We start from the raw sequence: 12,705 nt of genomic DNA, 5'->3' as shown, positions 1-12,705 counted from the left end.
TGTACTAGCTACAAAAGGCTTTCCTCATTTCAGTGACACAGATCACAAGCTGGTCATCTAAAATGAAAAATGCTATATTCAGATTCTTACAAATATACTGAATGCATTCATTAAACACTTGGGATGTGGGGGAATATGGAATGGTTAAGGCAAGAAATTTTCAGAATATAGGCATGCAATTGGTACCTTTAATATATTACAGAAGAAAAAAACTCAGCTGGAGGAACAGTGTACACAATATGTAGTAGGACACAAAGAAAATGACACAGTTCTCTAGGCAAGGAGGCCTTTTCTCGTTTCCAACATAATGAAAATGGTAGCTGACTGGGACTATATATGGTATAACTATCACAACATTATTTAAGCACTACATGGTCACACAAAGTATTGTTCAGGTACAACTCCCATGGTTCTCCCCCCACTCCACTCTGCCCTGGTGAGGTCTCATTTGAAGTCCACCAAGATGATCCGGGGACTGGAGCATCTCTCTTACGAGGAAAGGCTGCGGGAACTGGGGTTGTTTGGTCTGTGTAAGAGGAGACTGTGAGGGGATCTCATTAATGTTTACAAACATCTAAATGGTGGATGTCGGGAGGGTCTGGACCTGACATGTTTTAAAACTGGACAAGACTTAAGTTGGTCTAGTCATTTCAGACAAATTAGCTATATATATACACTAGAGGTTAACATAAGCATTACAACATGTTGAATCAAGATCAAACCGTATAAACAGATTCAGAGATGAACCAACTCAACCTCCCTGACTACAGGCAGCTTTAGTGCCTTTACTTACAGTCTACAATTAATTCTGTCACTTACTAAAATCCTTCTTAAGAAAAGTAATCAATCAGTCATTGCTTCCACCTTCTGTTAACCCTTTGCAACCCAGAACTGTATTTTCAAACCTAAACAATGCTAAAGTCATACCCCTAGAAAGACACATGGCTTATGGGTTAAGGCAGTAAATTACTGGACTTAAATTCAGTTATTTCCTTAATCAGGCCCCAACCATAACCCTTTCTATTTCAGTTATTTGAAACAGTTACTATTAAATAATACTTAGCACTTATAGAGTGCAATAGATCTTCAAAGCCGTACAGAACCATTAATAAAAATGATAGAAAAATAGCAAAACCATTAGAACTTCCTTCTACCTTATTATTTATATCCTAGAAATATCTAATCACACTCACAAAGTCTTTAGGGCCAGCAAAACCTTTTCCATTCTAAAGAAAAAGAAAAAGCTGTACATAAAAGTTACATTAAAATTAACATGTGTTCATATTTATGAAGCATTTTAAAAGCTACTGTTTAGTAATCTGAAGATAAAATAATTTTTTACAGATATAATTTAAAATGTGTTCTAAAGTGGGCAACACCAAACTGATACTATTCCTAATGCCAGCATGATATAATAAAATTAGTGTCATTGGGTGTGTGTCACAATGCAAATACCTGCTGTCTGGTAGCTTTAAGCCACTGTTTTTCAGTTCTCTGTGCTCTACAATAGCAGACACATCCAGATGCATTCATATCACTGAATAATGGACAATCTGGTACATTATCTTCCCTATATTATGCGATCTAATCTAGGTGAACCTGCTTCTGCAGGGGGGTTGCACTAGATGATCTCTAAAGGTCCCTTCCAACCCTACCATTCTATGATTCTATAATATGACTGTGCAAATTCATAGTGCTCTTTTTGTTCAAACACTAGATGCCTTTTCTGTCTTTTAAAAAAGGACATGTCCAAAATTCCACAGCTAGATGCCTGTAATCAGGCTTCTGTGAGCTATTCATTAACACCTCTTGCAGCAGTGCTAGTGCCGCGAGATTGAAGAATAAGGTGTTTGGGTTGGTTTGGGGTGGGTTGTTTTTGGGTTTTTTTTGGGGGGGGTGGTTCAGAAAAAAATAAAGCCTTTGGTAAATCAGTTTTATTTCTGATTTTACTTCCGGTTTTACTTTTATTTGAAGGTCAGTATGTACAAGTTCAGAGAAGTTCCAGAGATTTGGAGTAGCAAGACTCAGATGCAAAGGGCCTGCCTGTCATATTTGCAGCAGTCAGTGTAAATAACTGAACTGGAATGCAAGTGAGCAATGGTAAGCACAAAAACAACTCATGAGTGACTCATGAACATATTACCAGAAAAGCTGTAGGGAACCATTTACAAAGACTCCATTGGAGCATATAAAATAACCTTGAGTTATATGAGTTCATCTTGAGAATTTTTATTACCAAAATAGAAATGCTTCAGAAATGTCAGCATTTGCAGAAAAGCACCATTTCATCATCTTGGTATTCTCTTTCTGTTTTAAAAGGAACGCTTATCTCTGTAACTCAGGCCATGTATACAATACAAATTGTTATCAGTGTCATTTGTGGGGTTTTGAGACAGAAGAGGGATGGACTAGAAGCACCTGGATACACTGGATAACTGACAGGTACCATTCACTACTGAAGTTTTAGTAAAGGTTGACTTGGTTTTTTTCTTGTCTCAAATTTAAACATAGTTCACTAAGAACTGAAGGTAAAAGGAAGAGTTCCTTGTTTAATTTCTAATCTTCTGAAAAAATGAAACATTTACTACTACAGAAACATATCCAGAGGTTAGTTATATGATAAATCTGTATTTTAGTAGCAGTGAAACTAGTAATTTTTAAGACAGTTCAAATAGAATGAAGAATTTCAGTAAATATTCCAAACCTAATTGATGGAAATGGATGTAGGTGTTCCTAACTGTGAAAAAAGATCAGGATACCATTACCACACACTCTAACTGTTTATTTATTCCCTGTCTAGGAATCTGATTTAGAGGCAATAAAATGCAATCAGTACACAAACCAGAAGCACGAATCATCTGCTAATGGAACTTTTAATTGAGGAGTGACCACTGACATGAGGTAATTCTCTCCATGCAGAACTCCTTGCAGAGACCTCTATGCACTTTATCACGGTAAACAATCACTAACATATGCATTAAAGAAAATTTAAATACATTATGACCCAATAAATATCACAATCCATCAAGACACGCTTTTCCTTCTTAAAGATTTAGAGTTAAAATACCACATTTCAGTAGTCTTTTAGTACTAGACATAGATTTACAAGGCTAGTACTAACATAGCTATTTGTAATCAAAAGATAATTGGTTATGTTAAATGAACCTGTACACAAAGGAATTGTCAAGCTGAATAACCATGTCACAAAATTGATTCAGGTTAGTTTACATCTGCTTTCATAAATCATGACACAACTTCCATAAGGTATCAGCTTTGCTCTCTTATGGTCATGTTTCTGTACTGTAAATGTATAATTAAAAAAGTATGTAATTTTACATGGTAGATTTCTGTTTTGATTCCATTTCAGATGATTCAGGGTTTTCCAAGACAAATGATCATCAGCTAACTTGCTTTTAAGCAAAATTCTGAGTCTCCTAAAATCACATGCAAGGTAACTGAAATTAATAAAACAAAATGTTTATACAGAACATCTCCTCTTCATATCAGTATCACTAATTCCATATCCATCTTTCTAGGTACTAGTAGTATCAATTATGGCTGCAGCAGAAATCAATTAAGAGTGTACCAATTTAAGCCCAGCCAAAGTGGATCTTCATTAACTGGACAGTAAGGAGAGCAAAAGGTAGCCTAAAAATCAGAAGGAAATAAAACCCCGCTCTTCAACAGTCAGAGACAGAGGCAGAGTAGCAGTGCAATACTTGACACACCCCGTATACAAAGCCCAGATCTCACTGTAGAGTTTTCTTGCTTTATTTTCTCTCCATAAGCTCTTAGCACAAAAAAGAGGCACACAATTATCTTTCTAAAAACTTCCTGAAGTTTTTAATTCCGTATGTGCAGCTTATTAATGATTTAAGAGTTTAGGATCTGATCCTGATCTTGCTGTGAAAAGTCTCCCACTGACTCACTTCATTTTAGATAAGGCCCAGGATGATTAAGAACTACTTTAGTTTTTCTGCAACATGGATCCTGTAGATATTGCTGATCTTAAAATTATACCTTCCAGTCAGGAATAGTTTCCCACACAACAAATGATTTACCACAGCTCTATTCACAGTTACAAACAGTAACCGCAGGGCACGCTTTTTAAGATACAGGAAAATAATCTCATCAGTAATTAATGGTCTCACATCTACTGCTAGGGGAACACAATTTATGTTTGATCTACAGTTAGCCTTCTGATGTTTCATTTTACCAAAAAAGTTATAACTTTTTTCCATTAGATATGTTTAACATTTAGATATATGCACAGTTCATTGTATCTTGAATCACTATAGTAACATATAAAAAGTCACCTGAAAACAAACCTTCATCAATATAATATCCACCATGCCACACAAATTACTCATCTCCTATGTAACATTAAATACTTATGACCAAAGACTAAACCTAGACTGTCTCATCTATCCATCATCAAAATAATGCTGAAATATAAAATAAATACATTATTTTTCTCAGTACTTGCTGCTTCTTCTACCGAAGCTCTTTATTGGAATGCACAAATGAAGAACTAGGTTCCAAACAACAACCTAAACCACCTTTTGTTCTTTATACTGCTTTAACAACTGTTTAAGACAAAAGCTAAATCTTGGCAAAACAAGTCTAAGTCTTTTGGGAAAACTCTAGTGTCTTCCAGGGACTGCAGATTCTATTGCTTAGGAAAAGAGACTTAACGTTCTCTTTCCAAGTTAGTGTATACATTCTTAAACTAATGCTGATACTTCATAAAATTTAAGTAAATTATCATATGAATTAGTTACTTGATATAAAATAATTCCAAATGCAATTAACGTCCTTTTTGACAACATCTGTCACATTAACATAATTGAATAAATGCAAATGTAAATACGAAATGGAGAAAGACAAGACTGAGCTTAGGTCTGAACATGGTGAAGTTCAGATTTTCTGTATCTGTCACTGTTCTACAGATCATTGTTTCTGTTGAAAGAGTTAACCAGTTTTTCCCTCTTTCAAGTTTGCAGCAGGCCATTCAAGAATCCTCAGGGAAAAAATCCTCATTTAAGACTCTTAGGTGTGGCTTCCAAACTTCACTTCTCTGGCTTTCTTGCGTGAAGTTTTGGCACCCTGTCATAATAGCAACTGCTGCATTCTTGTAAGCCAAGCCCACTGCAGGAAAGTGTACACATAGAAAGATTTTGTAGTGCTGCCAGAACAACTACTGCATGTAGTAAGGAATTTAAACCAACTCAGGTGCCGCATCACAGCCCAATCCTACCGAGGGATAAGAAGTCTTTACTCTCCAGAGAAGACAGCAAACAGAAACTGGGGCTAGAATCTCTGTCTGAATGTCCCCCACAGCCCAGGACACACTCAGCTCTTCAGCAAAGCCTAGGATTTGAAAGTCACTGATGTGCTTCCAGTGGGCGAAACTGAACAGTTCAAGTTTCAAAGTGGTAAGCTGAGCTTTTACTTTTAAGGAAGAGAAAGGAAAATGCTTGAAAGGCACCAATCTTAAAATAATATTTACATTACAGAGTAAAGTTGCTGAAAGTGGAGAAATGTAAACTTTCAAAGTGTTTGAGTAGCTGTTGCTTAAGCAAACTCATTTCTGTCTTTTTTTTTAAATGATTTCAGACAACATATGCAATTACATGATCACGTGGCATTATTTCTACAAGATCTTTTGCTCATTTATCGGTACAAGTTGCATGGACAGCTATACAGTTTGTAGATTTCAATTTCTTCACTAGTTAGGAAACACATCCCCAATAGTTAATAATTTGTCTGAGTTAAAATAATGTAGGCCTTTACATACAACATTTTTAAAGGTTTCACATTTTCAGATGTTTCTACTTCTGAACTAAATTAGCACAGAAGATGTCAGGCTGTTAGAAACTTCCTGACAAGAACAAAAACTGAATTAGGTATAAATCTATGGTACTGAAAGTTAAATGCATTTGGATAGTAGCGTGAAATGGTTACCAAGAGACAGAGAATTTTTATACATTATTATATTTTAATGTATTTGTTTTCTGATAACAGTGAAACCTCTTACGTGAGAGATTTTGGTGGCAGCGCTCTTTACATGCTGGTTTCCACAAATAAGAAATTGCTGTGGATGCCTGATTGCTTCCTTTGCATTCTACCTATTTTGTTTACAAAGAGGCTTCTAATAATCCACTATTGCTCTCAAATAACCCTCTGCAAAGCATAAAATGGACACACTTTTGCAAATGGTTGAGTGAGTATTCAATAACTTAACCAAGACCACAATGCTGGCAGGTTTTGAATAGTATGGTCGTGCCTTATCTTTCTTTTTAATTCATCAAGTCTCTAAATACACTACTAAAAAGGTGTCTGCGCACCTGGGTAAGGGTAATTATTAAGTAACACTGTCAATTCTTGTCTTATGTAAACATACTGAAAATACAAAAACAATTTATGCTTTCAGAATGTTAAATAATAGAATCTTGGATTTTAAAAAGACAAAACTAAAACTATACTTGTAGCATTATATAGGAGATAAAACATATTTTGCAACTTCTGTCTTCATGCTAATATTTGAAATCCAATTACAGAAGGCAATGTATTGTCTTGACAGAGGAAATTCAAGACTCAAAATTACAGTCTTTTTTCTGAAAGGCTGTTTCAAACTTCCCTGCAATTGTTCCCTGTCCTATTTGTGTACTAAACATTTTTAGAGTGAAGTGACTTTCTTACAATCAGCATTTGCTTCCCATTAAAAAAATACAAAATCTATAAATGCAGAAAGAAAATGAAATCTTAGATTTGTAACATAGGTCATAATTACAAACCATTGTATTAGTACTGCAGCCATCTCCCATGAGGAGCAGGAACATCTCTCAAAGATTACTTTACTGAAATGGCTGATTTGGAATTTTCATTTTTTAACCAGTTTGGATACTGCAATAGTCAGGATGCATCAGTAGAGTATTTGCCTACAAGGGGGCAGCTTAATCTGAATCTGTTCACTGGCACTCTGTTTTAACAACCCAAATTTGCCAACATCCTCTTAAACCGCTTCCAGCTACACCAAAAGGACATCCAATTATGTGTTAAATCTCACTGCAAGTCAGCAGGATTTTAGCTTTCGGGCCAAACATTTAGTTTTTAGATTGTAGCATTTTCAGGCACTTAAATGGGACTTGTATGTGTTAAATACCTTCAGTCTTAGACAGCTCAGTAGCAGTCAATACACTGTTTTTTCTGAGATGGAATTTGTATTCCAAACTTTGTTTCATCATTATTAGCCTTACAAAAATTATTTCAAGGGCTTAGAAGGAAATAGTCTCAGTGCTAAACCTGACCATATAAAAAGATGTAATGAATGTTTATAAACGTTTCTGTCTTTTTTTCCTTCCCTCCTACTTCCATTTTTCATCTAGCTCAGCAAGTGTGTATTAGTCTTTAAACATTCACAATACAGAAATTAGCAAGCACTAAAACTCAAGAAATGTGAAAATTGTACAAAAAAAACCAACACAGGCAGAGTAAGTGAAAGTTAATTTGCAAGTGGCTCTTAAGTATGGTAAACGCTCATGGCAAATTTTAAATGCTAGGAAGAACTGAACACCTCATAGAATAAGAAATTGATTGTTTCTGGAAACATTCATTTAATGTATTCTAGAAAGCTCCAGGTTAAAACTCAGCATAATCACAGTAGTTCTAGTCTGGCTTCAACCAACTTCAAGCAAGAGGATAAAAAGAGAAACAGACATATCCCAAATTCTCTGTACTTCTCAAGTATGTAACTTATTGAAATTATCCAGAAACTTGGGTGATATGTGGAAATAATTTCCAGATCTAACATCTCGAAGTTATTTTCCATTAACTCTAGAAAAATTGTTAGTATTTTTCCCCATCTAAAAAGAAAAAAACATTAGTGAACAGTGTCAGTACTGTTATAGCTTTATATTATACAACACTGTTTTTACCTTTCCAAGCATTCTTCCAAGAAAGTAGTAATGTCGGGCGTAAGAGTCTCCAACAAGCATCTGTGCAGCTGGGTTAGGATACAGAAGTCCTTCATTGGTGGTCTTAAAAAATCCCTGGTTGGGGTTAAATCCTGATTTAAGTAGTTCATTCAGAAATTCTCTGAAAATTCCACCACCATCAATACCAGCTTCATCAAGACCATGTGCATTAAGTAAGTGAACACGAATGCGCTTTTTTAGGTCAGGTTCTGCATAGAAAGGAGAGACACAGATTCAAATCCAACTATATCCTTGAATTTTGTTCGGATAAAAATATGTGTAACTACATATACAAATGTATCTATACTAACTTAACCTTAAAAAACGAACTAGTAAATATTAGCAAAAATCTATTACTGGCTTTTTTGAAGTAGTCAGCACATGAAACTCACTATGCTTTAAGAGTCATCAAAAGATTGATTAGAAAGACATTAGGTAGCAGAAAAAAAAACCCTACAAAATATTTGAAACATTGAAGAGTAGTTTGAAAGTATTTGGTTCCTGAACTATAAATATTTACAGCAGAGAAGGATCTTTTTGCTCAGTTCACTGAAGATCTAACCAAGTACATAGCTTTTATGCAAACACTTGCATTGACTACACTATATCACAGTGAAGCAAACAGTAATAAACTAGTAACAATAAAAATTTCTACTGTTTCCATGTGCTAAAAATGCATCTATTAGAATAGACAACTGATGTTAATGAAAGAGTCTTCAGTGCCCTGTAGCAACAGAATTTCTCCTGAAACACGAAGTGTCTTACTCGCACTCTCCCACTGGCAAATGTCTCTACATCTACTAGTAGCTTCCCCTTTCACACTCAGTTCTTTTTAAAAATTACCTACTAATAATTCTTCATTCAACTGAAATGTTCTTCTGCACAAAAATTCTCCTGGTTGGAAGCAGAAGGCGGCCATTTTTAAATATAAGCACTACAACAGGTTCATTTGTCACCATTCGAAACAACAGAACTCTGGCAAGAGTCTTAAGTATACAGATGTCCTTTTTCTGGAGATTCCCAAGATATTGAGCACTCATGTTAAAACTTTTGTATATGCAAATTGTTTAGTTCTTTTAGGGCCTTATGAAGCAAAATGGTTATTTGTCTCTCCTTCTGTATACTGACAGACATATTTATAGGAAGGAGGGAAAAGTGGTCCTAAAATTCACAGGTCAAAACACCAGACTAGTTAGAGATGGACCCCAAGATAGCGCAACCTCTGAAGAGTTGCACTTTATAACTCTTACAGCAAGAATTTAACTAAACTGTTACTGGAGTCCACTGCAGACTATTATGGAATACTCTGAAAATTCCAGTCACAGGAATTGATAAATGCTTGTATTATTAAGCATATAACAACCAAATAAAAAATATAAACCCCCAACAAACAACCTAGTACATTTCTGCTATTCCAAACTTGGTTTTTTAATTATCTTAGTTAAGATACTACAGAAACATCAACTTTGAACAGCTCTCTTCTTCAGGCCAGTAGACAAACTGAATGCCTCTTCCAAATCAATGTTCTTCACTCTCTCCTGATCAATTCTAGGACCTCATCCATCATCTGTTCAATCTCCCAGATTGATTTTAATCAATTCAGTCTAATATCTTGAAATTGTATCTCTTGCAAATTTCAGGAATTTCTTCTTTTCTGCTCTACCACATCATACCTGACCTTCTCCAGGACTAAAATTATTTTTTAAAATTAGTGTCTCAGAATATTTGCTTTTTAAAAAAAGTCCGACCTTCTAACTTATTCTTTATTGATTCTAAAAAGCACTAGTGCTGCAATAGTACAGTACTAGATAGTACTGTATATAGATATGTGTGCGTGTGTGCGCACATGTACACGATATGTCGTGCACACATGCAGAAAAACAGATGTGTTTGTATTTCAGTGGCCAACCACCACTATGGTTTCTCTGTACCTGTAAACAAGACAGAAATCTTTAGGTGAAGATTACTCCCAGATCCCTTGTTACAAACTTACTGGATTCTCCAACAGCTCAGGTTGGAAGCAACATTATATGATCCAAATGTCTCACACTGAAAGCAAGACCAATTTCCAAGTTAGGTCAGGATGTTCAGTGCCTTGTTCTATTTGAGTTCTCCAATGATCGATATTTCTGGAAACCTCATTTTAGTGCTTAACAACTCTCTCCATCAAATGTTTTTTATACATAGATCTAGTAAATACCAAACAGGCTTCCGTAACCTCCTGGCTTTAGTGAAGTTACAGCTACTTCTCATATGCCATGTGCTTCAGGACCTGTATTACCTGGTGGCCTTCTGCAGGACACGTTCTTGTATGTTAACGTCTTCTTTTGTACTGGAAGGCCTGAATCTAGACACAGCTTACTGGTGCTGAAACTGTGAGCTATGTTCTTGCTAATATAGCCCAGTATGCAGTTAGCCTTCACCTCATCAAGGGGCACTCACTCTTATTTCTTCAGTTTGTTGTCTGCTAGGAACCTTGGGGTCCTTTATTGAAAAGGAGCTTTCTAGCTGGTCAATGCTCAGTCTGTACTGCTCTATAGGGTTATTAGAGCCCAGGGACAGGATTTAGCTTTGGTCTTTACTAAACTTCATGAGGTTTCTGTAAACCTTTTTCTTCAATGTGTTGAAGGCCATCTGAGTGGCAACCGGACCTTGCACTATATTGACGATTCTCCTCAATTTCATATTGCCCGTGACTTTGCTAAAGGTGGAATACATCCCAGTATCCAGATTGTCAAAACTGCAGATTAATGAAGATAAGACTTCTGTTTTCCAATTCTATTTCTTCTTTCTCTTTTTAAGAAAGCAGTTATAGAACTATGCTAAACATGGTGTGACAAAACTATTCACAACCACTGGGAAACAGATTGAACAGTCAATTACATAAATAATTCCAAGACATATAGCGATATGTCCTGCTTCGCCTTTAAAACTGTACAAAACCAGAAGCACTTAATTTTTACTTAATTAAAAAATAGTCTAAATGTATCTCTTTTTGGTAGTTACAGTCTTAAACTTAGGTATTGAAATACAAAATCCTATTTATAAATAGAATAGTATCTTTAATACTACCAGAGTAAAGGAAATTAGGAAAGGGCATTCTCTCCAATAATTTTATACATATCAAGAATATCAACACCTTGTCTTCCCTCTCTCTTACCTAAGAGGTTTTTCAGGAGGGAATTTATGTGGCACAGCTGGTGAGATCCACATGGCAAACCTCAAGTACTTGGCAAATATTCTTCTTCTGTGCAAAAATTCCATATAACTAATCAAGACTTTATTTTGGCAGGCTTTACCTACATTGGAATTTCAGCTTCTAGAGCAGGTGCTCTCACACAAATTCACATTTTTTGATTGATTTAAAATGATTTAAATCAATGTCTTAAAATATATACTAATATATACTAATACCACAAAGTACACCACATTATCCTTATCAGCCACACTGTACTCATCAAATCAGTCTAGATATACTTGTTGACATAGACTATCGAAGCAAATACTATATAATGAAGTACATAGATAAATACACAAAGTACAGTTATTTGGACATGGAAACGGGAAGAAAATCCCCACAAAAGTAGGTCTGAAACAAGGGAGGGTGTGTTAATGAGACTGTAATAATTGGAAAGAGTATGAATGAGAATGTAAAAATGAGGAAATTTCACTTTATAAGGACTTTTAACACTGATATACTTACTCAAGTAGGCAAATATGTAACTATGTGCTTAGAATGATCAAATATTATAAACATGTTGATGATAATTTAATTGTAAACCTACCATTTTCAGGAGAAAGTTTATCATAAGCATCTTCATAAATATAATTTCTCCTGATAGTGACATTAATCCCATCCAAAAATGGCCCATCACCTTGAACTTCCTGTTTATCAGCATAGATCAGTCTTTGAAAAATCTGTTACAAGTCAAAAAAGAAATCGTGTCATTGTGCAGATTTAAGTATTCAATGAGAGATGGATATTCACTACTGTTACTGTCCTTTGAGCTGTTTCTAAGCACTCACTGTCAAGTGATTTCTCTTCTCTCTCTCTGAGCTGCAGAAGCATAACACACAGAGCTCTGTCCCAGGGGAGGGATGGAGAGGGGACAGACATGCAAAGAACTTACCTGTACTAAGCTATCATCCTCTGTCCTCTCTATATAAAGGGGCCTATCTGCAGACATTCTGTCAGTGATTCCAGTTTCATGGCAGAGAAGACTCCAAAATGGTCCAGTGTTCACACATATGATAGTAGAGAAAATAAGAACCCTAACACATAACTGAAGCATTTACAATAACTTCAGACTAACATATGGAAAAGGTCAGCAATGCTGACTGAAATACACACTACAGGAAGTAACATCACCATAGGCAAGATGATGAAAGTTCCTGGACGAATTCCTGTGTGACCTACCCCTGCTCTGGCAAGGGGGTTGTACTAGATGATCTTACCTGGTGTCCTACCAGGTAACAGCTATTATAAGATGATCTTTCAAGGTCCCTTCCAACCCTTAACATTCTGTGATTCTGTGAACGAAGGCATCCAATATTAATTGGATTCATTACCTCTCACACATAAATATCAGGTTGAAAGGTGCACACCAATATGCCTAGAGGCTAAAGAGATACCATCCCTCAAGGTCAGAAGCCTAAAGAGCCTATCATGAAACTTGACTCAGTAATTGCTTGTAAGAGTATCCAGTAACTGGTAATAAAGATGAAAATC

The 12,705-nt window shown here is 35.7% G+C and overlaps 1 protein-coding gene across 1 annotated transcript in view; it reads right to left on the bottom strand.

Moving 5' to 3' along the window:
* UBE3C (ubiquitin protein ligase E3C) overlaps nt 1–12,705 on the bottom strand; it is a 72,984-nt gene that overhangs the window by 18,851 nt on the left and 41,428 nt on the right. The window contains exons 17-18 of the mRNA XM_010209540.2: nt 11,762–11,894; nt 7,938–8,185 (exon numbers count right to left, since the gene is read on the bottom strand). Coding sequence (XP_010207842.1) covers nt 7,938–8,185; nt 11,762–11,894 — 381 coding nt within the window. The remainder of the gene's footprint in view (nt 1–7,937; nt 8,186–11,761; nt 11,895–12,705) is intronic.

The sequence above is a fragment of the Colius striatus genome, chromosome 5 (assembly GCF_028858725.1).
Source record: "Colius striatus isolate bColStr4 chromosome 5, bColStr4.1.hap1, whole genome shotgun sequence".
Lineage (NCBI taxonomy): Eukaryota > Metazoa > Chordata > Aves > Coliiformes > Coliidae > Colius > Colius striatus.
The sequence above is the reverse complement of the archived record's forward strand: the minus strand, read 5'-3'. Positions and strand labels throughout refer to the sequence as shown.